This window comes from Ammospiza nelsoni, chromosome 2, assembly GCF_027579445.1.
Source record: "Ammospiza nelsoni isolate bAmmNel1 chromosome 2, bAmmNel1.pri, whole genome shotgun sequence".
In the NCBI taxonomy this organism is placed as follows: domain Eukaryota; kingdom Metazoa; phylum Chordata; class Aves; order Passeriformes; family Passerellidae; genus Ammospiza; species Ammospiza nelsoni.
The window spans coordinates 50,997,283-51,022,851 of NC_080634.1; the positions used below are offsets into that span (position 1 = coordinate 50,997,283).

The 25,569-nt window shown below is 41.1% G+C and overlaps 2 protein-coding genes across 4 annotated transcripts in view; one reads left to right on the top strand and one right to left on the bottom strand.

Annotated features, from left to right (window-relative positions):
- The window catches only part of KATNAL1 (katanin catalytic subunit A1 like 1), a 37,761-nt gene that overhangs the window by 10,826 nt on the left and 1,366 nt on the right, over positions 1-25,569 (bottom strand). The window contains exons 1-6 of one of the 3 annotated variants that reach the window (XM_059493868.1): positions 25,459-25,536; positions 18,022-18,197; positions 10,606-10,766; positions 8,498-8,666; positions 1,705-1,829; positions 1,094-1,199 (exon numbers count right to left, since the gene is read on the bottom strand). In XM_059493868.1, coding sequence (XP_059349851.1) covers positions 1,094-1,199; positions 1,705-1,829; positions 8,498-8,666; positions 10,606-10,766; positions 18,022-18,183 — 723 coding nt within the window. In that variant the 5' untranslated portion in view covers positions 18,184-18,197; positions 25,459-25,536. Of the gene's footprint in view, positions 1-1,093; positions 1,200-1,704; positions 1,830-8,497; positions 8,667-10,605; positions 10,767-16,430; positions 16,663-18,021; positions 18,198-25,458; positions 25,537-25,569 lie in introns of those variants that run through there. The other 2 variants (XM_059493870.1, XM_059493869.1) reach the window with 2 other exon arrangements.
- LOC132087593 (uncharacterized) overlaps positions 24,859-25,569 on the top strand; it is a 75,030-nt gene continuing 74,319 nt past the window's right edge. Inside the window, exon 1 of the mRNA XM_059493948.1 lies at positions 24,859-24,922. Coding sequence (XP_059349931.1) covers positions 24,859-24,922 — 64 coding nt within the window. The remainder of the gene's footprint in view (positions 24,923-25,569) is intronic.

Genomic DNA, 25,569 nt, shown 5'->3' on the forward strand with positions numbered 1-25,569 from the left:
AACCACAAGGCCACTGGTACTGACCACAAGCACTCTAACTCCAAAGGCTGGGGCCAGGTTCGCACTGAGTATATGTTTGGGCTCCCTCCCTGCAACTCACTAAAACTCTGCAGCAGCTCTCAAGCAGCAATCTCCCAGCTCCTGCTGAGTCTGACCTAGGTATAAGCCAGGGAAGCACAAGGACCGATCAGGAAAAGACAGAACAAGTGTCAGCAGAGCAAGATCCAACACACGCTGCTGAACCAGCACGCTGAACAGGAAACTACTCATGCACACAGCATTCCCTACACACGCCACTTCCTTCCACACTCAGAGCAACAGACAACTTGCAAGTCTCTTTTCCCCAGTAATGCTTCTCAATAACCAAAAAAGCCTTGTTTTGTGACTAGTTATTCCCCAAACAAGCATCAATTAGAAGCAAAATAATGCTGCTTGCTGTTTACAGAAATGCTCGCCAAACTCCTCCCTCCTCTTCCTTCTTAGCTCTAAGCAAGGCCCAGACTGGGCTCACTTCTGGTCAGTCAGCCTAGTTCAGTCCTATATCCTTCCTGCTGCCCTGTCTGCAACTCCTTCTCCTACTCTGAACTTCCCACTCCAGCTGCAACTATGCCCAGCTGCAAATCTAAGTCACCAGACTGGCCCCCTCCTTCCTTGCTTCCTTTACCATGCAGGCTGCAGTTTGCAGTCTGAGTGAGAAATAGTTGAAACATTGGAGAAAAACAGTCCAAGGATTGCTTTCTTCTGAGAAGTGATGACAACTGGACACCATAAGCCTATGTATAACTGTCTGTTAAGCATTTATGCTTCAGTCAATATAATCTGTTTGCTCACATCCTCAGGTTGGCATATAGAAAGTATTATAATAGCAACAAGCTATAAGTAACTAAATAAACAGAAAATACTGTTTACTCTAAGGGCCAGATACACTTCCAGCTGTTTCTTTCAGTGCCTTTTACATGAATCATTATGAGAGGATTTAATAAACAAATTCATGATCTTTTCTTTTTAGCCCTTGCTACAGATATCCATGTTACAGCAGGAGTCTCACATAGCTACAGCTTGCCATTTACTAAAACACCACATAAATTCTCACCTTCCAAGGTCTTCTGATCCCTTTGAAAAAATCAGGCATCCACATTGGAAGAACAACAGCTTCTCTTAATAATTTCTTGGCTTCTTCCAAATCTGCTATGTCATCCCTGTGCAAGATGAAGAAACTTGTATAAGATTCTCATAGAACTCTATTTCTTCTATTTTTATACAAGAGAAATAGAAAAGCTTTTCACTTAGTACCATTTCTTTTAGTACGCAAGCATATGCCTCATGAGAGCACTCCTATCATACTGTGACCTAAAATTGAATCCACTTTTGGAAGACAGGGAAAAAATTATTTTCAACTCAAGTTACCCAGAGCTGCTTAATTAAAAATTGTTTTGGACAATGTGAACACCAAAGCAGTATCTTTAAAGATCTCTGGAGCATATGTTCATTTCAGCAGTACCTGTAATGAATGTACTGCACTTAGTATCAATTAGCATCAAAAGCTTAACTTTAATCAAATTAATAAACTGTTAAAGCAAAAGATCTCATTTTTGCCTGTCTGTAGAAGATTATCTTGTCTCCCTATTTTAGGAGTTTGAAGATGGGTAATTTCTCTCCTTTCTCACACTAGCAAAAACACTTGAATTGGGAAAATCCTCATACCAATGAATGCTTGGATTCCTTGACACAATGTCTCTTTCAAGAGCTTCGATCAGGTCTTTGTCGTAACCTGCTCCATCAAATTTTGGAATATCCCCATCACCAAATTCCTGGGGTATTTTCTTTCCCTAGAAGTGAAAAATCATACAGACCCATAAGAATATTACACAACTGACACACTTCCTGGCCAACCAAAGGTATGAATGCAGGAACAGCCTCACATAGGTGGCTGTGTCACAACTAGCTGAACACCAGAGCATCCAAAGCACATATTGAAGGTGCTACACTAGCCACCTGTCAGAAATAACATCTGACACTATCATCACTGAAAAGGAACAGGGAAGTTTCACACACGTTGTCTTTGATGGAGGAAAACCAAGGTTCTCTCCCTTTGTTTCATTAAAGCCTTCCTGCCCTGCAATATCTGCTTTGCTCAACTACAAACTATCCATGTCTCGCCTCTCATTTGCACGCCAGCTTCAAAAACAATTAAAATGCTTTTCATAGGTTGTGTTTATTTAAGGGCTGCACCAAAAGCCCTAAAAGAAGCTCCAAAGACACCCAGGTTTCAATAATTTTTGCAACACACCAATGCTACATCAGTGATCAAGCCACACTCTGTCCCAAGTGGGCCAGAGCTTCTGGTTAGTACTTCCACAGTGCAGTTCAGCTGATGGGGGTGAAGTAACATTTTCCCTTTGAAGCATCGGGGCTCACGCTCCTCCTCTCTCAGTTCTGAAGGAAATCGCTTCCCCTCCCACCATTCAGGGTGCCTGAAAAGCAGCTGCGCTGATTTAACGGAGGGGGCTGAGCAGGGAGCTACTTTAGGACTCTTAACTCAGCTTCTAAACACTATCAGCAGCAAGTTAAAGAATCCCAGCTGGCTGGACAAAAGCGTCCTAGACGAAGGCGGGTTGAGAGGCAGCTGGAGACGCACAAATAACCTCGCAGTGGAAAAACAAAAAGGCAGCGATTACACCCCTCCCAGTTGCCGTTTGCCCACGACGACTTGGGAGGGAGTAGTTTCTCTTCCCACTACTTTTATTTCTTGCTTCCAAGCGAACTCTTGTGTTGTTTAGTACTTCTAACTCAGCTTTTTGCAATGGAAACGAAGCTCAGAGTTGTGTTTAAGCAGAAAGCTGGTGTAAAAAATGTAGTAGTCTGGTGTAAAACGGAAACGGTAGAAAGACACCCTGTGGAGTTTTCAAGATTTAAGGAGAGATAAAATAGAATCCAAATGTAACCATTAAAAAATTAGTAAGAACAAGAAAACAGGACAATGAAATGAAAGGTAGTTGTTGTCTGCTACATACTCCTCTTGTTCCGCAATGGACTGGCATTCCTGGTAGAAAAATTTTTCTGCACATCACAGAACAATTGGTTTATCTAGTTGCGATTGGGTTTTGTTTTTTTCCTGAGTGTCACCGAGTTAAGGCAGGAGCTGAAGAGCAGGGCAGGGAGGGCGGCGCACGCCGGGGCACCCGAGAGCCCCCGAGCCTGGGCAGCCGGCGCAGCGCGGCCCAGCGGGGCGGAGCAGAAACCCAAAAATGAAACGGGGAAGGAAGGCCCGGGCCGGGAGAGCGGCGGCAGCCCCGGTGCGGCCGCGGGGCGGCAGCACGGCCCCGATCCCGGCCCCGATCCCGGCCCCGATCCCGATCCCGCGGGACGCGCTGTGCCCGGGACCGCTGCTTCTCCTGCCCCTGCGGAACGTCCCGCCAGCGGAACGATGGAGAAGGGCGGCCAGCGGGCAGACATGCTCTCAGCATCACCTCGGCTCTCATTGGAGTGACACTGAGCTATTCTTTTTTTTTTCTTTTTTTACCCCCAGTTCCATAATTAAATCAATATTTAAAGTAGTTGTAGTTTTCACAAGTAATACGATTCTTAATGCTGGTCCCAAATTGGTCCAACCTGCAATTCTCAGTCAGCAGGTAAGTGAGCATAGACTAGAAATAATGATTTTTTTAAAATGTCACCTGAAACTAGGCAGCAGGAGTAAGCATAATTTTTCCAGTCATCTCTTCGGGTACTACTTTCACAAAATAGCTTTAAATAAAGTTGCTGTGATGGCTTCTCTCTAAGAGGGTATGCCAACAGATAGGTATACAGGGCTGCAAAAATCTACTCCCACCCTTGGCAATCCCATCTCATAATTTCAGGCAACCAATATCTGTCTTAAACATTTAGAAATCAGCTGTCCTTTCCATCAGGGAGAGCTATTAGACCTGCACTAACACACTGGAACAAAAACCTTGTTTCCAAAATTGATGTTATTCCTACTCCTAAATTTCTGCAATAGTTTCAGCAGTTCGTTCCTTGGTGTGTCCTCCACACTGATCTACTTGCATCAGGCTTTATGTGCTCTCTCTTCATTTACCAAATTAAGTCTCCTTTTGGAACATAAGCTGAACATAATTACCCATTCACTTTGTCAATGCTTTTTTTTTTCTCTCCCTCCTAATGTTAACATATCTTTCTTGAGTGTGGTTGTACACAAAATACTCCAGCTGTTTTCTCAGCAGATCCCCCCTATAATGGCACAGGTATCTCTTCTCTCTGCTGGGAACACCTCAACAATCTGGGATTTTGTTTACATTTGCATCCACAGCATTATTATACTGCTCCCCCTTCAAGGCAATCTCAGAAGGTTAATCACATAGAATAATCTTGAGGGCTGTAATGGCCAGAACTGGACTCTGAAGACACCTTGCCTTCCTACAGGTTCTTCCCACTGCATACAAAAGCCAAATAACCACTGTCACACGCAGCCTCCACCCCTCACTGCCAAAGCCAAAGGTGGCACCTGACTGTGCCTCACCCCTTCCCAAGCAGCCAGCCCTTCCCATCACCACCAGGAAAAGGTAATGTGCCAAATGGAAGTTCAGCCTGGTCCAGTTTCTGCTGATACATCCAAATCTGTCTTCTCCTCTACTGCTGAGTTCCCAGCTTCTAGCAAAAAACTCTTGTTACAGTTTCCAGGAACACAGCCTGCTGCTCTGCACCTCTAAACATTATCCCATTTCCATTATTCCAACACAGAGTCATCCAATTCTTCCTGTGCAACAGCCTCATTTGCCTTTTGTGGTGATGGTGCTTCCCAACTTGGTGTCATGAGCAAATTCAGTGCATGTCTCTTTTTTGTGGCAAGTTAAATTGGCACAAAAATATTAATTTAAATACAAAATAAGAGTCAAAAATTATTTGCCAGTTGACTGCCACTTCTCCTTTCAGTATTGCTTGTTTACTTTCCCCTTGCTGCCTAATCCCACTTTAAATTCCTCTACACCACACACTAGATTAACAAATTGCTTCCCATGTGGTATCTGGGTAGATGGATTTCTCTCTAAAGGACATTAACTAGAACTCTAAAGAAATCCTGGCAGAGGCAACACCTTTGCTTAAGAAACCATATTTCACTCTATTCCACTTTTCAATTAGTTCCGAGTCTTCAGCTTTTCGCTTTTCATCCACTCTAAATTTGTTGTAAAACATATAACAATTAACAACTCTAGTTGCCTGGATCACTTTTCCTTTCCTCTTCTCAATAGAGGCATTGTCAACACAACTCATCATTCACATGAGACAGCATCAAACTAAGTAAATTTTACTGTAAAAATGTGCTCCCAGCCCTGCAATTTCACCCAACTGTTCTTTCAGTGTTTTCAGTGGAGGTTATGCAGCCTTCCAGTCCCAATGCACGGAGGTCTGTGCTTTCACCTAAATGCAACTATCTCATCTCATGTCACAGTTGGTGATGCACAGGAGGATAATCAATCAAAAATAATTTAATTTTTTAAGTCCTTTCACTGACATGGCTGTGCAGCCATCGGCTGTTTCATATCCTTCATAATATTTACTGTCTTTATCCACTGACAGTCTAAAATAATCTAAAGAGTACTCCCAGAAAAGTGTTCCACTACTTAGATATGGTATTATGCAATTTCTAAAAGACATACTGGTAGCATTCATGCTGCCTCTTTAAACTGAAATATTAAACAGAAGCTAAAACTCTTGGTAATGCTTCAGCAGAAGGTACCTTGAGAACAAGCCTAATAATTTCCAGTGGAACTAAGAAGGAAAAAAAAAACTTGAAAGCAGTATTTTAGGGAAAAAAAAAGACACATAAGGATTTAGTGGATAGACACAATCTGGTGGGTTTAGTTCAAAATTATTTATATAGCACTAAAAAATGTAATTTTATTGGCATAGTTAGGTTAAAATTACCTATCCCAAGATGGTTACTGTCAGAATGAAAAGATGTTATGGTCTAGAGAGGAAAAACATTGAAAGACAGCATTTGTTTCAACTGAGGCAGAGCATTTCTAAAATATATGTGCTATACTTACATTTACCTTGAAAAAAAAATATGCATTACATTGGGGTATTATAGGCAGGACAGCACACAACCTATTACACTGCAGTCAATGTCTTAGGAAATGGATAGTTCATGACATGCTCTAAGTAGTCCTATCCTTGCACCCAAACCCAAAAACTACAAAGCTGAAACATTTAGTAGGAGAAAAGATACCTGGTTACTTAATTTAAAGCTTCAGGTTTGCCCTATTATTTTTAATTGAACACGATAAGTTGCCAAATCTCTTTGATTTGACATAGCAGTCTACAGAACAAAGTTGCTTGATGGTTCAAACTCAGAAACTGAAGAACAAACACTTGTAAACTAAGAAAGGATAAAACTGAAAGGTAAACCTATTTTCATGCCTCTGTGCAAAATATAGGAAGTTGCATTAACTTCCTCCTCTTCCCACACCTGGCTATTTCTTCTTTCATTCAAAATCTTTCTCAAAGGCAAATCATGGATCCTTACAAGAACCATTATATAGCACATGTGGATTTGTAACCTCGGGTGATTTTCAGTCACATATCCCAGACAAAGGAACTAGAATAACCACCCAGGAGCTAGACAAAGGGGAGTACAAGAGCACATGTACTGGAATGTTTTGAGGAGTAGACATATTTTCCTTCTGCCACCTAGTGACCAATTTATTCGGGTAAGAGCAGTGTTTAAAATGTACCATATTAAATGGAACACCTCCATGACTTTTCCTGCACCTCACAGCAGTAGTACTGCTAATCACATTATTCCCAGAGACAAGTATTATACAAGTCATGTCGTTGTAGGCTCCTTATAGTAAAGCCCTATAATGCTCATCACCGGAAAGCTTGGAGAGCAGAGTTCACCCTCATTAGAGCTAAGACTTTGAAGGCTGCCTTACACAAGCACATCTGGTGAACCTGTCACACACCATGACTCCAATTCCCCATATAGCTGGCAAATCTTTCAATAATTTCACAGATCTTCATGAGATTTTTATAGCTTGCAGAAGGCACACTTGTTATTTTAAATCTTACTGATCCAGGGTAGAGAGATTTCTAAAATGCTTGATCTGTACAGTCACTCAGTGGCACTGCTGAAAATGTGCCTGGCCCTACCTTCTGATTGTCATAAGGGCTAGGATTACTTAATAGTTTTCCTGTGTATCAGAAAACAATTTATGATGGAAAAAGCCTATCTTCGAGTTGTTCCTAAGCTGTCAAGAAGTGCAATAGAAAGGTCACAAAGGAACTAACCAAATTTTGGAAGAAAACTGGCCTAAATATTTTCTTATTCATCTCTCAAGATCTGTACAATACTGTGTGCCTCCATAGGAAGGCATGTCTTGTATCTTTGTCTGTCAGGAAAGTAATGCCACTTCAGAACAGTCTCAGCTTGTATAATAAACACCACAGAGTCCTTGGGTTCCTGGCACTAACTCCACAGTTAAATTTAAAAACACAAGTGTCTCAGAAACAGCGATTTGCACACTGACATTTTTCCAGCCACAAAACAGTCCTGGTTTTGACATCACCACTGTATACTGAATCACTGTTTCTCCTTTTCTTTCACTTCAGCACTGCTCCCTTTTCATGGATCTTCAGAAGAAAGTATCTCCAGATTAGTCTAGTTTAATTCATTGCTTTTACTTTTAAAACAAAACAGTTCCAAGAAGCTTCTTTCTAAACACTATAATAAATACAAAACCCCTTTCATAAACCAGAGAAAATGAATGTTGCTTAGAGTTTGGTTTTAATACTTCTCCCTCATATTATTTTCAAATATGTAACTTCAAATAATTTGGCACAGATTTACCTACCATCAATGCATTTATGGAACTGTTCTGAACTCCTAGGCATGCCTAAATTATACTATGGAATGGCAGAGGCAATGGTACTGTGGAACTCCATTCATAATGCTTCAAGTCTAGGGAAGGGCACTGGTCTCATTTTTGCACTTTTTACATTAATATCTTTACAAAAGTCCTGTATTGGATTCCTTTAAGGGAAAAAACAAACAAACAAACAAACAAAAAACCCACCAAATATGGGGGAAAGGAGGAGAAGAGACTACATGCCTGAATGACACTTAGAGATTAGAGACAAACCCATGGTCTTCACTCAAAGAATAAGAAACCCCCAGCAACAGGACACTATTCTTCCCTTCCTCAAAAATGTTACACTAAGATGGAGCAAACACAACAGAACTTTTCTTAATTTGGTGTAATTATTAATAATAAACTTTTCTTAATTTGGTGTAATTATTATTATTGTTATTATTATTAATAATAATGATAAATGTCACCACTATACAAGCTTTGATCGTGGGGAAAAAGAAAGCACTAAGTTTTCCCACAAGTGATTATTGTGAATTTTATTATCTGTATTAAATGACTAAGAGTGCTCCCCTTTGCCACCTGCTGCAGCACACCAGCTCCCCGCCAAGTTCTTTCCCACCTCTTACCTTGTCATCTCTTGCCCTGGCTCTGGATTCCCTTTCGCGGCTGCCGGAAGATTTCTCCCCCTTGGACACCAGGTGTGCTCTGCCCGCGGGCCCGCGCGGCTGCAGCCCTGGGGAGTCTTTCTTCAAAGATTTGCCATCTCGGTTGGGACGTTTTATCTGAGGTGGAGCCCTAACAACAGCAACCACAACAAAAACATGCTAAAAACAGCGAAAAAAAGAGCAACATTAAGAAGGATAGATTCTAATTTGCCTTAGTGCATTATTACTAAAGCTGCCAAGACCCTAAGCCTTATTTCCCTGTATCTACAAATCCAAAACCACATTCCTGGTTCTGTCTGATACCCAAAGTAAGAAGAAAAAACACAAAAGAACAGATTAACAACATTATCAGATCAGTATTCCCAATCAGTCTTAAAACAAACCAACACCCATGTAACAAAAGAGGAAACAATTTAGCAAAAGTCGTCAAATCGAATATTCCTCTGACTCCAAGCCAGAAGATTATATTAGGCTACATTCACATGCACAAATTCTACAAAAAATAGATGACATTCCTGGTAAAATAAAGATTTTTAAAATAGAGACATAAAAAAAAGGTGGCTAAAATCTTTGACAGGGCCCAAAACAAAACAGGGAGGATTTTAAACAATCCGCCTACCTCTGACTTCATTCCCCTGTGTGAAAATGTCAAAACATAAAAATTGCCTTGAAAGCAAAAGCAAACAGAGCTGAACTGCAATCACCTATATTTGTGTGCATCACCCACAATGTCAAAGAGTACTCAGCAGTAGAATGAGGAGAAAGAATTTGGTTTTAAGACAAGAAGTCATTGTCATTTTTCTCCAGGGATTGAATTTGAAATACAAAAGTACAATAAACAGCCAGGAATGCCACCCAAATTTAATAAGTGTCCACTATTGAATCTTGTACTGATTCTTGTTTTGAGTAACTCAAAATTTGTTAACTCCAAAAACATTTTCCTGGAATATGCTTTAAATTAGGCACATTCTTAAATACAATGCTGGATACAATGGCAACATTTTGCTTTTCATGCATTTTCTTTAAACTTAACAAGAGAGAACAGTGCCTAAGTTTCCTTATTTATTTGCACAAGATTTAAATTTCAACCTAAAAGAAGCAGATGAACTGTTGAGGGTTTACCACTAAGGAAAATATAAGAATAAATGCATCTTGAACTTTACATAACATTACCACAGAAAATCTGAGTTATTTCTACCACTCATAAAAGTAATCAGCATTAATATAATATTACACATATTCTTAGGTTGGGGTTTTTTTTAAAAACAAAGATCTTTTTGATAATCATAAAGCACAGAAAGTTATAAATAAACTTGGCATTTCTTTCCGTTAACCAAGATCTCTCATTTTACTTTGCTCCTTTGCTTATGTGAGTATACACATGTTAAAATTCTGTGCTCTTATGTTAAAAAACTATTGGCATGATAAATGCTATTTTTGTCTGTAAACTGAATCTGTTTCCAACCAGCTCTGTTAGGTTGAAAATAGGGATTTCACAAAATGCACAAGGATCTATTTTAAGAAATCTATCAGCTAACTGAAATTACCTTAAATATGGTTAGAGAAGAGATATACCATGCATAACAGAACATGTTTAGCAATTAAACTAACCAATGGATTAAACACAGGTTGAACTATCTGTAGCTAGGGAGTGATTTCTAACCACCATGTCCTTCAAGATCCTTCAGTTCCAGCTCCTTACAGACTTCTCAGTCATCAATTAATTCTTTTGGTCAAATGAACTGAAATGGAAAAGTTTTCTCCTTGCACATGAGAAAATGTCACCAAAAGCCCACTTACCTCTGCAGTAGATTCTAGTTCCACACACTTAGTTACTCCTACCAGAATAAAGGAGTGACTCTCTTTAGAATGTCAGAAATAAATCTGACTGTAGTTTAAATACTTTTTTCTCAATTAATTATATTTACTCCTTATTACAAGTGAATAAATTAAATGTAATAAATGTGTAAATTAAATGTGATTTTCATGTTGCAGAAGCATTCACAAACAAATATAAAATTATGGTGACCCACCTTTATTCCACCCACTCTGCTTGAGCCTCTCCTTACCTGTGTTCAGCTGGAACAGGAGGAGGCCAAACAGCTGGATCTCTGAAAGGCTCATCTTGACAGGATACAGAGATATCTGGAGGTCTGTCCATTTTAAAGCTCTCTAAAGTGTTGACAATGCTCTTAACTTGTTCATATTCTTCAACTAATTCTTGTCGGACCTTGAGAAGCACATATGTTATTTAAAAATTGTTACAATTCAAACTTTAAAAAGAACCAAACAAACATAGAAAGTACCTCAAGAACCTCAAAGGCAGGGACTCAGAAGACTTCCTATTCACAAACCCCAGACCTATCAGGTTGATAAGAGACATTCAACAGCAGCATAAACAATCGAGTTCATTTTCCTGCTTGTTAATGTCCCAAGCAGACAGGATTGCTAACACAGTGATCCTCTGCTGTAATGTATGCTGATGCCTGGATTTGTGTGTGCATGCTGACGTGTATGCACACATGCTTTCACACTAGTAAGGGTGCTCTTGGCAGATCTGCAGTAATGTGCTACTGTTTTGGCATAAAAAATCTCTGATTACAGTCTCTGATGTCCTAGTTATAAAACTGGCCAAATCATTAAAATATAATATTACAAAATGAACTCTGTGAGGAGCACAACATTAGAGTGTGTCCAAAGGAGAGCAACTAACATGGTGAAAGGGCAAGACTTATGAGGAGCAGCTGAGGTTACTTGGTTTGTTCAGCTTGGAGAAGAGAAAGCTGAGGAGTGACCTCACAGTGGTCTACAACTTCCTCAAGGCAGGCAGCAGAGAAGGTGCTGCTGATCTCCTCTCCCTGGGGACCAGAGATGGAATAAAGCTGCACCAGGGCAAGTTCAGATTGGACATTAGGTTCTTCACTGAGAGGGCGGTCACTGGAACAAGCTCCCCAGTAAAGCAGTCATGGAAGCAAGTCTGCCAGAGTTCAAGGAGTGTCTAGACAATGTTCTTAGTCATGTGGTTTAGTTTTAGGTAGGAGCAGGGAGTTGGACTCAATGATCATTATGACTTCCTTCCAGCTTGAGAGTTTCCACCATGATTTTATTAATATATGTGAGTGTCATCAGTGAGATACTGGCATGGACAGAGGGAAAGAGAAGGGTAAACCCCCAAAACCCTGAACAGATCTCAAAACACTGCATTTACTTTACCAGAAGGTTTATGAACACCTATACAAAAAGAGCCTTAAGTACAGGAAGATCTTGATCATTTCACAGGGCAAAGCAGCCTTCTTGCTCTTTCCAGATGAGGTGACTGTATCCCTCCAAAGACACAAGACATCCAGCTCAGGCAGGATTATTCTTGCCCTGTTTTGCTGTCTTTGCTTTCTCATCACACAATCAGTGGACACATTCCCCAATGTGAGAGCTTCCAGCTGAGTTACAAATGTGATTGATTACTAACTTGGTTCCTTCAAGCTGTCTTTACACACATCCCTCCTGTCCAAAAATAAATCCAGCCAAACAGCTGCTGTGAGGTACAAAAGAATGATACAGCATAAATCCTCCAGGGCACCACTCCACGAGAGACAGCCACTTCCTACTCCAGTGCTCCAAGAGTACTGACAGGATCCATTCTATCAGCCTTCCAACACATGCAGAGAAATTGGTGGAAAACAACTTTCTAGCACTAACAGCCAGTGTGCTCTTGTTCACCTCACTGGACCAGCAAGAAGATGGTATCTGAAAACTGAGGGAAAGTGACCATTTGATGCTTTGGAAGATGAAAACAGACTAGTGTCTGCCAGCCATCTCTTAACCTGACCTGAGCAGACCAAACTCTGAAATACACACCCTATTTCTTAGTCAATACCTGGCAAATCAACCAACAAGGAATCCTCAGCGTGTGGACCACAAAGGAAAACCAGCCATAAACTCCTAGAGGCCTTAAAGAAACTGACTCAGATGAAACCCGTGCAGAAAGACTTCCTTGCAGTTGAGAAACAACCCAGACATGGGCCAAAAAGGCTGTGCCACAATTATGAAGTTGACAGAGCAGTGTCTTTCAGTGATCACTGCTACTCTGAAGCAACCTAGGAAGGATGCAAATAGAAAAATCACTGGTTTAGACTCACCCAGTCTCCTTGTCCCCCATCATACACACCATTATGTGCCAGATCCCTTAGGAAGCACCAGCTCAGGTTTTAGAGAGCCTGAAGAATACTTTTAAGTTATTTATGTTTAAGCAGTTTCAAGAGATAGTGTGCCAATTAGCAGCTCACTGCTGCCAAATAGAAAAAACTCCCTTCACTTCTCCCCAGCCACACTGCCCCTGCTCTTCTGGATTCAATTCTGACATCTCAGTACAGTAAGACAGGTTGGTAAAATGGCAAAAAATGGCCTGGGAGGGAGGCCAAAAGAAAATAAAGGACACTTCTGCTGGGTTAGCAAGCTGCACACGCACACCATCCTGTGATCAGGTAAAACCCAGGAAAAAAAACAGGACAGGGGACAGAGGAGGGAGAGAAGCTGGCATAGATGGAAGGAAGAAAAGGTAGGGAAGAGCTTGGCCTCTCTAGGCATGGCAGGATGTTAGCTGGATTCAGCTACCATGTGAAACTGCCTGGTCCCCAGAGGCAGGCTCTGGTACAGCCACTACAGTTGCCTTACCAGCCCCATCACCTCCCCTGGGCAGTGGGTGGTGTTGGAAGGCCCAACAAAAAGCCTTTCAGCCCATGGGATGGCCCCACAGTTTTGTTTTGACATGCCACCCCCAAGAATTTCCAGTAACCAAGCAGAAAACACATCCTATCATATGGGTATAAAACACAGTGAACAAGAATTGAGTTCACTCGTTCTTAGTGGTAGTTACAAAACCCATTTCAGGGTTGTAACTCTGTATTTCATAATCTGGCAACTGTTATACCTTCTCCATCACCAGCTTTTATCTGCTATGCTAGAGCTTGTACTTCTATACCCATTGTAATAAGCGTGGGCATTTGTGCCTTGGTAAATACAAATAATGTGTGAGATTTTTCTTTTGCGGAAGAAAACTGATCAAGTTTATTTCTAAGAGTTTTCCAACCTGAAATTACTACCTGCAATTAGTGTTAGCTATTCAACAAGCTCGATCTTTTAAAAAGTGAAAATAAAAGATCCCTAAACCAGGTATCCTGCAACCCTGTCTGATCACAGAGTGAGGGTATAGCTCCTATAATGACACCTCTTCATGAGTTACCCACAGAATGTTTCTTAATTAAGTTAATCACGAGATGACCTACTAAATGTTAATGAAACAGGCATGAAGCAAAAAACAACAAAAGCACTAAGATTGACTAAAATGTGTTTGAAGTAATAATAAGAAGAATTTACCCTTTATTCTTTAAGCAGGAATAAAGTGCACCTAATCAGTGCACCTGCACCAGTGACCATAGTCAGTCAGGGTGCCCTGATGGCTGCTCCAAGCACTCAGGGAATCACTGAACTCCTGCCTGAGCTCCAGTGGAGGCCCCTGTGCTCTCAGCTCTTGTGCAACACGGAGCACATGGCTCTAACACGCAGCAGGTTTTGCTTGACAGCCGCTGGCCTTGTCGTAAGCCAGCACTATCTCCCAGGGGCACGCTCTGCTGTCATTCTGCAGCTGCTGAGCTGTCACTGAAGCTGCTCGTTCCTACAAGCCAGCTGTCTAGTAAAAACACTGCAGCAGCCAAGAAACTCTCTCAGAATAAACAGGGAGAACGTCAACACAAGTTCACAGTAGTGGACATGAGACTAAACCTACCTTTTAGTTTTGGGAAGGATGAGTTGCTTCTGATTTTGTACCTTTCCAGTCCCAGCCTGCATTTACATGAATTAATATGTCTACCTGTCAGCCTAACCTCAAAGCACAACAAAGGAACTTTCTCTTTTTTAAATGAGCTCCGGTGGCCTAGGAGTGAAGATGCAAATGGAGGTACACTTGGCCAACCCAAGTGCAAGCTGGGAACTCCCTGGATGCAAAACAAGAATGGTCTCAAGACCAGGTCACCCTGACATCCCCAGGATAAACCAGTCAAGAGATGATGATCAGTGGCTGTAAATTTTCCATGAAGTCAGAGGAATTCTTGTGCTGTCATGTCTCTGCTTTGGTGGATCCTCAGCATGCATCTTTTGCCCTGTTTAAGATCTGCAGGGTGTGCCAGACAGTAACAGAATCCCTCTTCCCTGGTTAGCAGTGATTTGGAATTCCCAGAAGCAGTACTGCATCAGCTGTAACTGAATGAGTCAGCTGTTCGCAGAGGAGATGTTAACATGTTCATATTCCTCCTCATCCTAACCATCAGCTCCAAGCAGGAGGAATCCTCAAAATCAAGACATCCAGTTGCAAAGCTGAAGCTGTCTCTCGGTGTGACATGAAATACAGCTCAACAAATACTTGCACAGAACATAATTCTGTCCAGACCAATCTGTAGCAATTTTAAAACAATGACAGTTCTGCAAAGAGATGTAGATCAAGAGCATTTGGGAATCTGACCCAAAATCCCAACTAGTTCTGGTTCACCTGGGCTTTGACATTGCTCAATAAACTACTGAGAAAATCCTCTGTCATATACAAAAGCAGATCCAGGATGGAGCACCCACTGTTGAGAATGACCAAACAGGAAGAACAATGGTGCATGTAAGAGATGTAAGTTGGTCAGCTGCACAGCCACAGCTGAAACCATTCTTTGAGATCTTCCTCAAATGAACATTTTTGTTTTAAAATGGAACTTGTCCACAAACACACGAAACTTAGATCACTGCCCTAGAAGTTTCAGTAGGACAAAAACCCTGTTAGTGAGCTGCACACAAACCATACAGAAAGGAAGGGGATGCTTCATACTGACACTCAGCACCCCAGGAATCCTTCAGAAGGCTCAATATTGTGAATGTGTATGCAGACAGTACATCCCAGAGAAGAACTAGTTTAAGTAACATTTTTCTCCTTTGAGCACACACGTACAAGGACATTCAAGAGTAAAAGCTCCCACAGTGTTAGTGATTGCTAAACTCCACCTCCAAAAGGCACCAGTGGTATTATCTTCTCCAGATTCCTCAGATGATGGAGAAGCTGAAGAACCTGAAGAACAGGCTAGTTCCATATGCTTGAGAAGACAGAATTTCAGGTAAAAATCAACTGCATTAATCCCCTTACCCCTGACCTAAGGGTTGCTTTGCTTCTCAAGCCACTTGCAAGAACCACACTGGTATGGGAATCTTTTGCTTCTGCACATTACTGGTACCAAGTGGGTTGGACTTGAAATTTGCTAAACTTACATAATGTGTATGGCATAACTCTTTAATGAGAAAGATCTAAAATTAATATCTAGATGTTGCTTTAATACTGTGAATGAGTGTTACTTGTGATCCAACTTCTCAGTTACATTTTTTTCAGAACAGGTTGTCATTCAAGACAGCTCCTTGACTGTGACTGACAGTGTGAATGTAGCTGCTGTTGGAGCTGGAAAGTAGTGCTAACATCCACATCACCAGACTCCTTCTTAGTCTGTCTCAAGAAGTGAGAAAGCACAACAATTATTTATTTATAAAGAGTGGGTAAGGAAAGCAGGTCTATCTCTATAGGTCTCACCTAAACATGCAAGCTCTGGTATGGAAAAGCTAGTAATTCCAGGGCTGCATTGTTTGCTCTTGGGCTGTATCATTTTGTTCCCACAAACAAATGAGAAGGCAAATAACCTAAGGATGAAGCCCTTCATTTTTTTTTTTTTAGTCACACTTCTTATTTTTTGCTGTTTGTCTCCAAGCCTGGCACCAGTAACAGCAAAGCAATATTCTGACAAAGCTCATCTGCCACTACTATGTTGGGAAGTTCCAGAATTAACATGAGTGCACAGTGTGACAGACGCTACCCCACCTGCTGCAGATCTTATTTGGGACACATCTCTAAAGCATTTATGTGACATGGTCAGGAGCAATTCTTCTTTTGCCTAAAGGGGATAATTTCTGAGAAGGTGCCAACTTCAGATCCTCTGCTGGAGAGACAGCTGCTTTCCCCAGGGAATAAATCCTGGAAACTGTGTTGATGATCCTTTTGTACTTGAGGTTTGTCTCCAATGTGCAGCACACATTCCATGGTGCACAGGCTTCTGTGAAGCAGTTCAAACAACACACAGTAACATGAGACTTGAGTGACCTTCACAACACAAGAGCTGTTGAAAGTTTATTGGAAGAATCAGTGTCATCAGAAGAAACACTAAATACTAGATGTGAAGACAATGCAGTGGTTCAGCTGCAGAATGAGGAAATCCTCATACTGTACCTTCACATCAGCTACAAGTTTGGCAGGAACTAAGGACATGTACTGGGCATGAACACCTTGTATCAGCATGTCCTGGGGTGGGAAAAAGCTTGAATACAAGTACTTGAATGTGAATATCTCCTACACAACATCCAACTTACTACATTACCAGGAAAACTATCTCTGCTGGATGTACAGGCACATGCTTTGCAGACAAGCTCTTCATAGACATTCTGTGATAAACACTTATGAATAGTAGTTACTACAAAGTGGTTGTTAACAGTGTTGTACTTATCGGTGCACAAAATACTCTATGTTAGCGTCAGAAGTTTCAAACACAAACCCATAAACAAATCATCTGCTGCAATAAAAAGGAAAATTTCCTTCTGTTTTTAGGTGATATCATTCAAACATATATTTAGAAAAACTCTTACTGAAATCATCTCTTTAGGTACCTAGTGCAAAATTGTATCTTCCGTTATTCTTTCAAAACATAGTCTTTATGCAACATGAATTCTTTATTCTTGGAAACATCTTTATATGGTTTTACTCCTTTTTATGTTTATAGAACACAGTTTGTACCATGAAAAATGGGCTAAAAAATGTGATGAAGACTTAAATACTGAAAGTAATAAAAATAGATGGGGTTCTTATATTTCACCTGCAGATTACTTCCATGGTTTCAACAGTACTCTGTCTAGCAAGGAGACAGATGTGTGCAGGATTCAGGATAAGAGTATGACTTGCAGTTTTAGAAACCTGATCCAAATTTGTACACTATAGTAATTTAGTGTACATTTAGGGTACATTTAGTGTTATTATAGTCAGACAACAATTCTAGTGATGCTAACCCACCCACTCACATTTTAGTTTACTGGACATTAGATGGCCAAAAGATACAAGGGAAAAAGAAAGTCCTCAATTTTTTCAAAAGTATGCAGTCACAGAGAGTATGCAGAGAGAAACAGACCAGGAATTAGACAGATATCCTAGGTGACAACAACAGAAGAATTGATTCAGTTAGAACAATAGAATTCCTTTTGAACACACCATGAAAAATATTTTCCCATGAATATTAACAAAATATTGTACAACTGTTGCCAACATCACTGAAATGTAAGTCCTCTGCATCTTATAGGGTTTGGGAGGTATAGTGTGGTTTTCAAATATCAAGTAATAGAATATGGTCAATGTTATTTCACCCTACCTGTTGCCATTTGCCCTTAATTGCTGGATCTCTGATTGACTGGCAATGTCTCTGGATTTGCTGGATGACACCCTGGTAATACACCATAGAAGAGTCATAATTCCCAAGGAGTGCATATTCTCTTCCTTTTTTGGCATTATCACAAATCTCTGCTAAATTCATCTTCACTAAGAAATCTAAAAGAGAACATAATTACCAGAAAAAATGAATTTTACATGCTGTAGAATAATTCAGACAGTGATGCTTTAGTTTTCTTATTTTTCTCATAGCTGAACTGTTCCAACACTGTTCCCATCCAGTCCTGCTCTTCTACAACCATTTATGTCTGGAGTATCTCTTTACTAGCCTAAAGTTTCAGATCATGAATCGTAACTCTTTTATAGTGATTAAAACCACAACTTCTTTGCTGCCTTTGGCCTCAATCCTGTTAAATTAATGCAACAAAATTAAATGCCCTTCCCACACTGAAACTAACAAACTCAACTTTAATTTGTAGATCACCACAATGTATTAGCAGCCATCAGCTGTGAATCACAAATCACACGAGGCATTAAATTGCTTTTTATTCTGTTATATTACATACATGCCTAAATGTGCCAACCAGCATCAGGGATGTCTGCACTTCACACTTTCAAGAGCCCTCACCCTAATGAGATTATGATACGGTTGAATGACTGCTCTACAATAGATGAAGTTGAGAGCCTCGTTCTGTTTAAATATTCTTTCAAAGTACTCCAACATCTACATGCTGACTTGAATTTTTTCATTAAATTTAACATGTCACTTCGAGATTTATGGCAGTTAGCAATCCAAATTTAACATTCCTTAGAACAGTGATTCCCAAAGTACAAACTTCCCCTAGTCCTCAAATTGCATGACTTTAAGGCAAACCCATAGCCCAGCTTTTCCCAGTAACCTGTCAAGAAAGCAATAACCCAGACATTCAGAATTCAGCTGTATTGTACAGCTAGGTTTGTATTTAAGGTTCAGGATTGAAGCAGTGCCTGCCCTTTTATCTGAATCCCATGTGACCCAAAGTTTAGGTCCCCACCACGGAAAAAGAGCATCAGTTCCTTTCCCTTGTGCTCTCAATGTGTGTGAGATCCCTGACATTCACCAAGACATAAACCTCTAGAAATGAAAAATAAAAAATTGCATTTCATAGCTATGCAATGCAGAGTTGCATTGAGCAAGAGGGAGGAGGTCAGCTCTGGAGTGGGGTTCACTAGTTGTATCAAGGGTTTGGCAAGACCAAGGAGATGAAGAAGAAACTGGGAAGGAGGGATACAAACACAGTTTAGACTACACAGCTGAAAACAGCCCATGCTACAGGAGTGCACACAGAAGGAACAGGTGGTAGCAGACAGAAGCCAGAACAGGCAGAAGCAACCTTTTACATCCTAGTGGGTTATAAAAATGTTAGTAGGTTTTATAAACAGACAAGAGCAAGATGGAATTAAGGAGCATGTGTCTTATGCTTTTGTATTCCCTTGTGCTTAGCAAAATTCAAACCCCTGACAAGTTAAACAGACATCCACACGAAATTCATTCTGCCCTGAGCAAACACACGCTGCACTTCCCAAGGGTGCCACACTGATGGTCCTAACTGCTGCCTAGAGCTGCACACCAGGTCTGCTCCACCACCTCACCACTCCAGCTCCCTGCAGCAAAGCCATGGAAACTGCCACCCTCACTTAAACCCACAGGTCACACAGCTTGCATGTGGCTGATGACTTTGAGAGCAAGAACATGCTGCTACCCTGCAGCTGACACTCCACCAAGCACAGCAGGACTTACTGGGCTTTACTTGTCCTCATGCTGCGCTGCACATTTCAGCTTGCACAGCATTCCTGCTGGCTGTTGTAAACTACTGGGCAGGAGAAAATCTAAAGTGGAAAGGGTGACAACCCTAATTTTGTTTCGTGACATAGGCAGGATACATCATTACCAAGATCAGGATTAGCAGCAACTAAGATAATTTAATTTTTAAATACAGAAGATTGTCACTTATAGGGAAAAAAAAGTGATGTCACCCACATTGCACAGGAAATACATAAAATGATAGGAACTGAAGATAGTTTATAACCCATTCAGATCTCATGAGTCAGCTTACAAATGAACAGAACACCATGTGGGGCAGAAGCCTTTGACCTGTCTTCAAACACATCCAGGTCAGGATCTGCTTCACAACCAGCCTGTCACTATTAAGAAAAGCATTCCTCAAATCTCTGGAGGTTTTCTGCATATGTAGTGAAAGACAGCAAGTAAATGAAACATTTTTAAGGAACTGCTGAATTTGATTCCTAGAAATCCATTAAACAGAAAACACACTTGCTTTACAACCTCTCATTGCTCCTTATTACAGCTAATTCCCACCCTCGGGGCATATTTAACTCTCTTTTGCCTTAAGAGGACTGATATTCACAACCAACCCCCTTAATTCCAGAAGAGTCCCCTGCTCACCAGAGGAGACAACCTCCTCATCTCTGCCTGTGGTGGGATCTGGGTCAATCCACAGGCAGGAGGCAAGCCATAGGAGCCATGCAAACGTGCCCACTTCAGGACAAGGAAGACGAGAGGCAGGAAGCAGAAAAATGTACACAGTTTTAAAATTGCAGGAGCAAACCAAACAAGACTCTCCCATTTCCTCCAGCTAGCAAGAGTATGGAGGCCTCTAGCCTCATGCTTGTGATGCCGAAGTTTATGCATGAGCTTGATGCCTGGTGTGTCACACTGAAGAGCTTATAAAACACTGACAGCACTGAAACTTGGAGCATGGAGGGAGGCTGGTGGATGTACACCTATGTACCTCCTGAACGGTCAATGCCTCCAGAGCTAGGCTGACAAAAGCCCTTGGATCTTTCTTGTGGATTCAGGCACTTCAGTTTTTACTTATTACCTACACTAGACACCAAAGGTGTCATACAGCTTGAAAAGGTGAATATAATGCCACCTATTTACCTGAGCTTTATTTGAAACAGCAGCTATAGGCCTCACTCCTAAACCAGTGATTTCCTGGAATCCCAGGCAGTTTGCTGAGATTCTACTGCTATTTAAAACTAATGCTAAAAATGGTTTAAACAAACTACAAGCTTCCTATGCACACCAGTGAAGGTAATGTTAATTCAGAATATCCAAAGCAAATCAAAACAAGTAAGTACAAAATCAAGGGAAAATAATTTTTTGGAAGGAATTATTTCCTGTGTTGTTTTCTCATCATCCCATTCTTCAATGTCAGGGATGGAGAGGGAGGGAGAAGTAACTACAACTAGGTGAGGACCTTTTCATGCTATGTACTCACTCTTTATTATCTATTCTACATTGTATTATAGAGTTCATACAACATCAGAGACATCCAAGGAACCAGAAATACAGAAATCATAAAGAAAGCATTTTGTTGTTTGTTATCTGGAGCTTTGTTTAGATATTTAATTTTCCTACCATACCACAGCCACATCTTTTAAGTAAATATACAGCCAGGGACAACAGTTGTCAAGTACATTTAGAACAACTTACACACTACTTGTGACACCAGCTTTTCATTGTACCGTTGTGTGGCTCTCTCCTGCACTAGACCGTAACAGCTCCACTGCAAGTCAAGATATCCTTGGAGATTCCTCAGTTCATGGATCATTGACAAGAAGAGACATTACAGACCTTCAAGTCGGTGTAGCTGCCACACATGGGGTCTTAAACCCACTTGTTAAAAACCCTGCAGTAGCCAGGCTAAAAGGTCACAGGGGATATTAATCTCTATTCTTTGGAGCATAAGCTGAGCTGATCCCTATCTAGGGTCAGAAAAGAATTTTTCTCCCAGAACTAAAGCAATGCACAATTGAGCAAGATGCAAAAATCAGTCTCTACTTTAACATCAAAGCATTATACACACAAATATATCCATGGGCAGATACAGTGACTGTGTGGACGACAGGCAAAGGGGGACAACCTAGCACATTATTCCAAACTTGTGTGCAACACCAGTAGGAATGGATTCAGGACTGGCCCCCTTCAAACCATCTCTCAGCACTATCTCACCACAGTGTTACCAGAGGAGAAAATGCTCTCCCCTGTAGAGGGGGTCTGCAGCAGGGCTTTTCCCCTTGCTTGATCCCAAACATTCACTCTGCACGTGCCATCTGCTATCTCTACGTGTCTTTTTTATGCATGTGTTTTGACACAACCAGTGACACCACAGCATTCCAATTTCTCCACAAGCCCTTGACTCTTGCACAGGATGAAGGACTCTCATTAAATGAGCTGTTAGACACTTTTGCTTTATTCACATTGTTTCAATACTCACATCAAGCCATAATTAATACCTACTAATCAGACTTTTCTCCAAATCAGATGTTATTTCCCCATTGAGAGGGTTATACCATACGTGGATTTTCCTGGACATGTGTCTTTCTCTGATCAAAATTTTATCCTGGCAAAACAAAAGCATTCCACAGCTTCCTGAGATTGCTGGACATATGCTCTCACATCATGGCAGCCCTGTAGTACTGCTGACTGGACAGCTGAACATCTGGAAAGGCCTGGACATAGGCTGATGAAGATTGGTTACTAACCCTGTTTCTCATTTTCTGTAAATCAGCCGTGCGTGATGTTGGGCATCCTAAAATGCAATATAAGAGTTACAACTAATGTCACAAGACAGAGTCACACTGTTAGGCACCATCTTCTGAACACAGTGCTTATGACTGAGGTATGACTGTACATTCTCCACAAGGCAGAGCCAGGATGATTCTCTGCCACGCACAGTCCCAGAAAGGTCAATTGCCACAGAGAGCAAAGCAAGGAAGAGAAGCCCATTGTTAAGAGGTTTTGATTTTTGGATTTGTATACTTTTCATGTGCAACCAGTTCCATTATCAGAGTCTAAGTCATAAACTGAAGTTGTTTTTTCCTCAAATTCCTCTTACTGCTTGGAAGCTTTTCATTACAGTTAATTGAAACCTGCCCTTCTTAAGTTAAAGCCATATTGGTTTTGTAAGCCAACTGTGACCAGTTTCAAACAGCTCTCTCTCCCTCAATTATGTCATCACTTAAATAGCACAATGATCTGATTTTCAGTCTTCTCTTCAAACTTAAAAATTGTTAAAACAGAGACATGTAACAGTATGACAATGCTTTACCTGAGAGAGCATAAACAGCAACACTAACTGGAACATTGTCAGAGGAACAAAAAAGTGTTTTTCCCCACATGACATGTGACTCCAACTAGAAGCCCACAGGATTCTATTTCTAACATAAATACAGACTACATTTTTTACATGGTTGATACATTTCATTTGATTTTTAAGAATAAGATATTAAAAATACAATAATTAAAATAGATTAAATAAGTCTTTCCTGCTTTATTATAAAGATTATCTCTCATTTTGGTGTTGGATGCAGAACAACTGATCTTCATTGCCAATAACAGTCTGTCCCTGTTCAGAAGCAATTGCTGATGCTGCAGACATTATGTTTGCATGACAAAAACATTTTAACTGATTATTGTCAGATAAAAAACAAACAAACAAAAGTCTTGCCAAGTTTCACAGCTAAATCCATCTTTCCCTGTTAACATGGCTTTGTTTGAACATGCAGCTGTAGTCCCATGGACTGGTGTGAAAACTAACAATCATGACTTCACAGGATCACAACTCCTGTTAAAAACATATCTATAAGTAAAGACATGGCTCAGTTCCAGCAGATTTGAATTTAAACTACATGTAAATGAATCAAAGATGAGAAATGTGTTATGCCAGTGCTGTTTTTTCTTTTTGCTGTGTACATTAGCAGTGACAAGGCTGGCTACAACGGCAGCAGCAGACATCAGATAAAACACACACACACACACACACACACACACACACACACACACATATACCATAATCCAGGAAACCCAGCACCAAGGGATCTTTTAACTCAGTCAGCTGCTTTCTGCTAACTGGTTTTTGGCCTCTTGCATTGAAACTGTTTTGCAATGGCAGACGTGGAGTTAATGGGGAAATGTGTATGGAAGTGGGAAGGAGAAGAAGCATGCATGCAGGCCTCGAACTATTTTTGTGTGCATTCTTAACTTGAAACAGAGAATTACTTTGAGTGCAAGTGAAAAAAAAAATCTCCAAATGAAGTAAAGACATTCATCACAAGTTAAAAGTAAACTCATAAGAAAACACTAAATAGGTGGCCAGTCTTTCAATTAAAGATTAATTTAGAGATTTAAATTAAGAGATTTCATTAGTTTGGTGAACCAAACAGCAAGCATCCTGGAGAATGAAATAGCCATTTGCAGAGCCTTTGAAGTACAGTTCTCTGAAGAAGCAGAAAGGAGAATCAGAGACGGCTGTGGCTGTGCCATTGCTAAAACTGAGTGTGAGCCATATCCTTCTCCAAGCACCTCATACACCAGTTTCAGACCCATCCATATGGGCCCATCACCATCCTTGGGGTAATGAGGTGTTCATTAGCAAGGCTGGGTAGTGAAAAGAGCTAAAACAAATGCTGTGGGGCACTCTGGGGGGTGTAACTCCATACACACACAGGGGTCAGGCAGTGACAGCTCACCAGCTTCTGCTCCACCTTAGCCCTGCTGGACCCAGGCTGGCTGCTCACCTCTCTCTCCTCTCCAGCACAGCCTCCAGGGCTTCTGGTACTAGTAACAAATCAAACCCAGGCCCATGATCAGTCAAACCCCTCCTCTGACAGGATGCAGGGCCCAGAGACCTGAAAGATTCTGTAGGGCCTGTCTGGAGCTCAACAAAGCCTGAGTCAATAATCCTTCTGGTCCTTTGTGGAGCCACTTGCTCCTCTGCATATCACGTGTGTAAGCACTTCTGGTAGAGCAAACATGCCACCAAAGGTTCCCAAGATGGGTCTGCACAGAGCCAGCTCGGGTTCCAAGCGTTTCTTAGGTCGGGCTCTGTGCCAAAAAAGGCAGTGGAACTCCTCCTGCACCTGGCCCTGGGTACAGCACTCCCGTGCTCCCCAGCACCAGACCACAGCCAGCTCCACAAAGACTCAGTGCTGCTGCTGCTCCATTCCAGCTCAGCCAAGCTGCATCCCAGATAAGCTTTCCATGAATAACTGGAGGTTTAATACACTCACACAGGTGTTTATAACCCTGAGTCATAAGGTCAGAATTTTGGGCTGAATACTTTTCTGCCTCTTGAACTCCACTCTGAATTTCAAAGAACTGGCTCTTTAGGACTAAGGATATGTATTACATAAATAGCATACATCTTTTTAAATATACATTTATATGCATATTGCTGTTAGTGCTACAGACACCAAGTCTTCAGATTTCTCAGTTCATCCCCAGAAGAATCAGCTTTTTTTTTTTTATTAATTACACAGAAAACCAGATATAGGCCTATCATTTTTTTCTTGTATTCCATTTATTTCTTTTGATTGGGATTAGGTCAGGACAGGAACTATTTCTCCCCATTACCTGCTCAAAAGCCCAAATCTCCAAGAGCCAGGGACCCTGGAAGCACTCTGCAGCTGCAATGTTCCCTTCTGCAGTGTGGCAAGCACCAGGAGCTGCAAGAAGCTGAAGCCT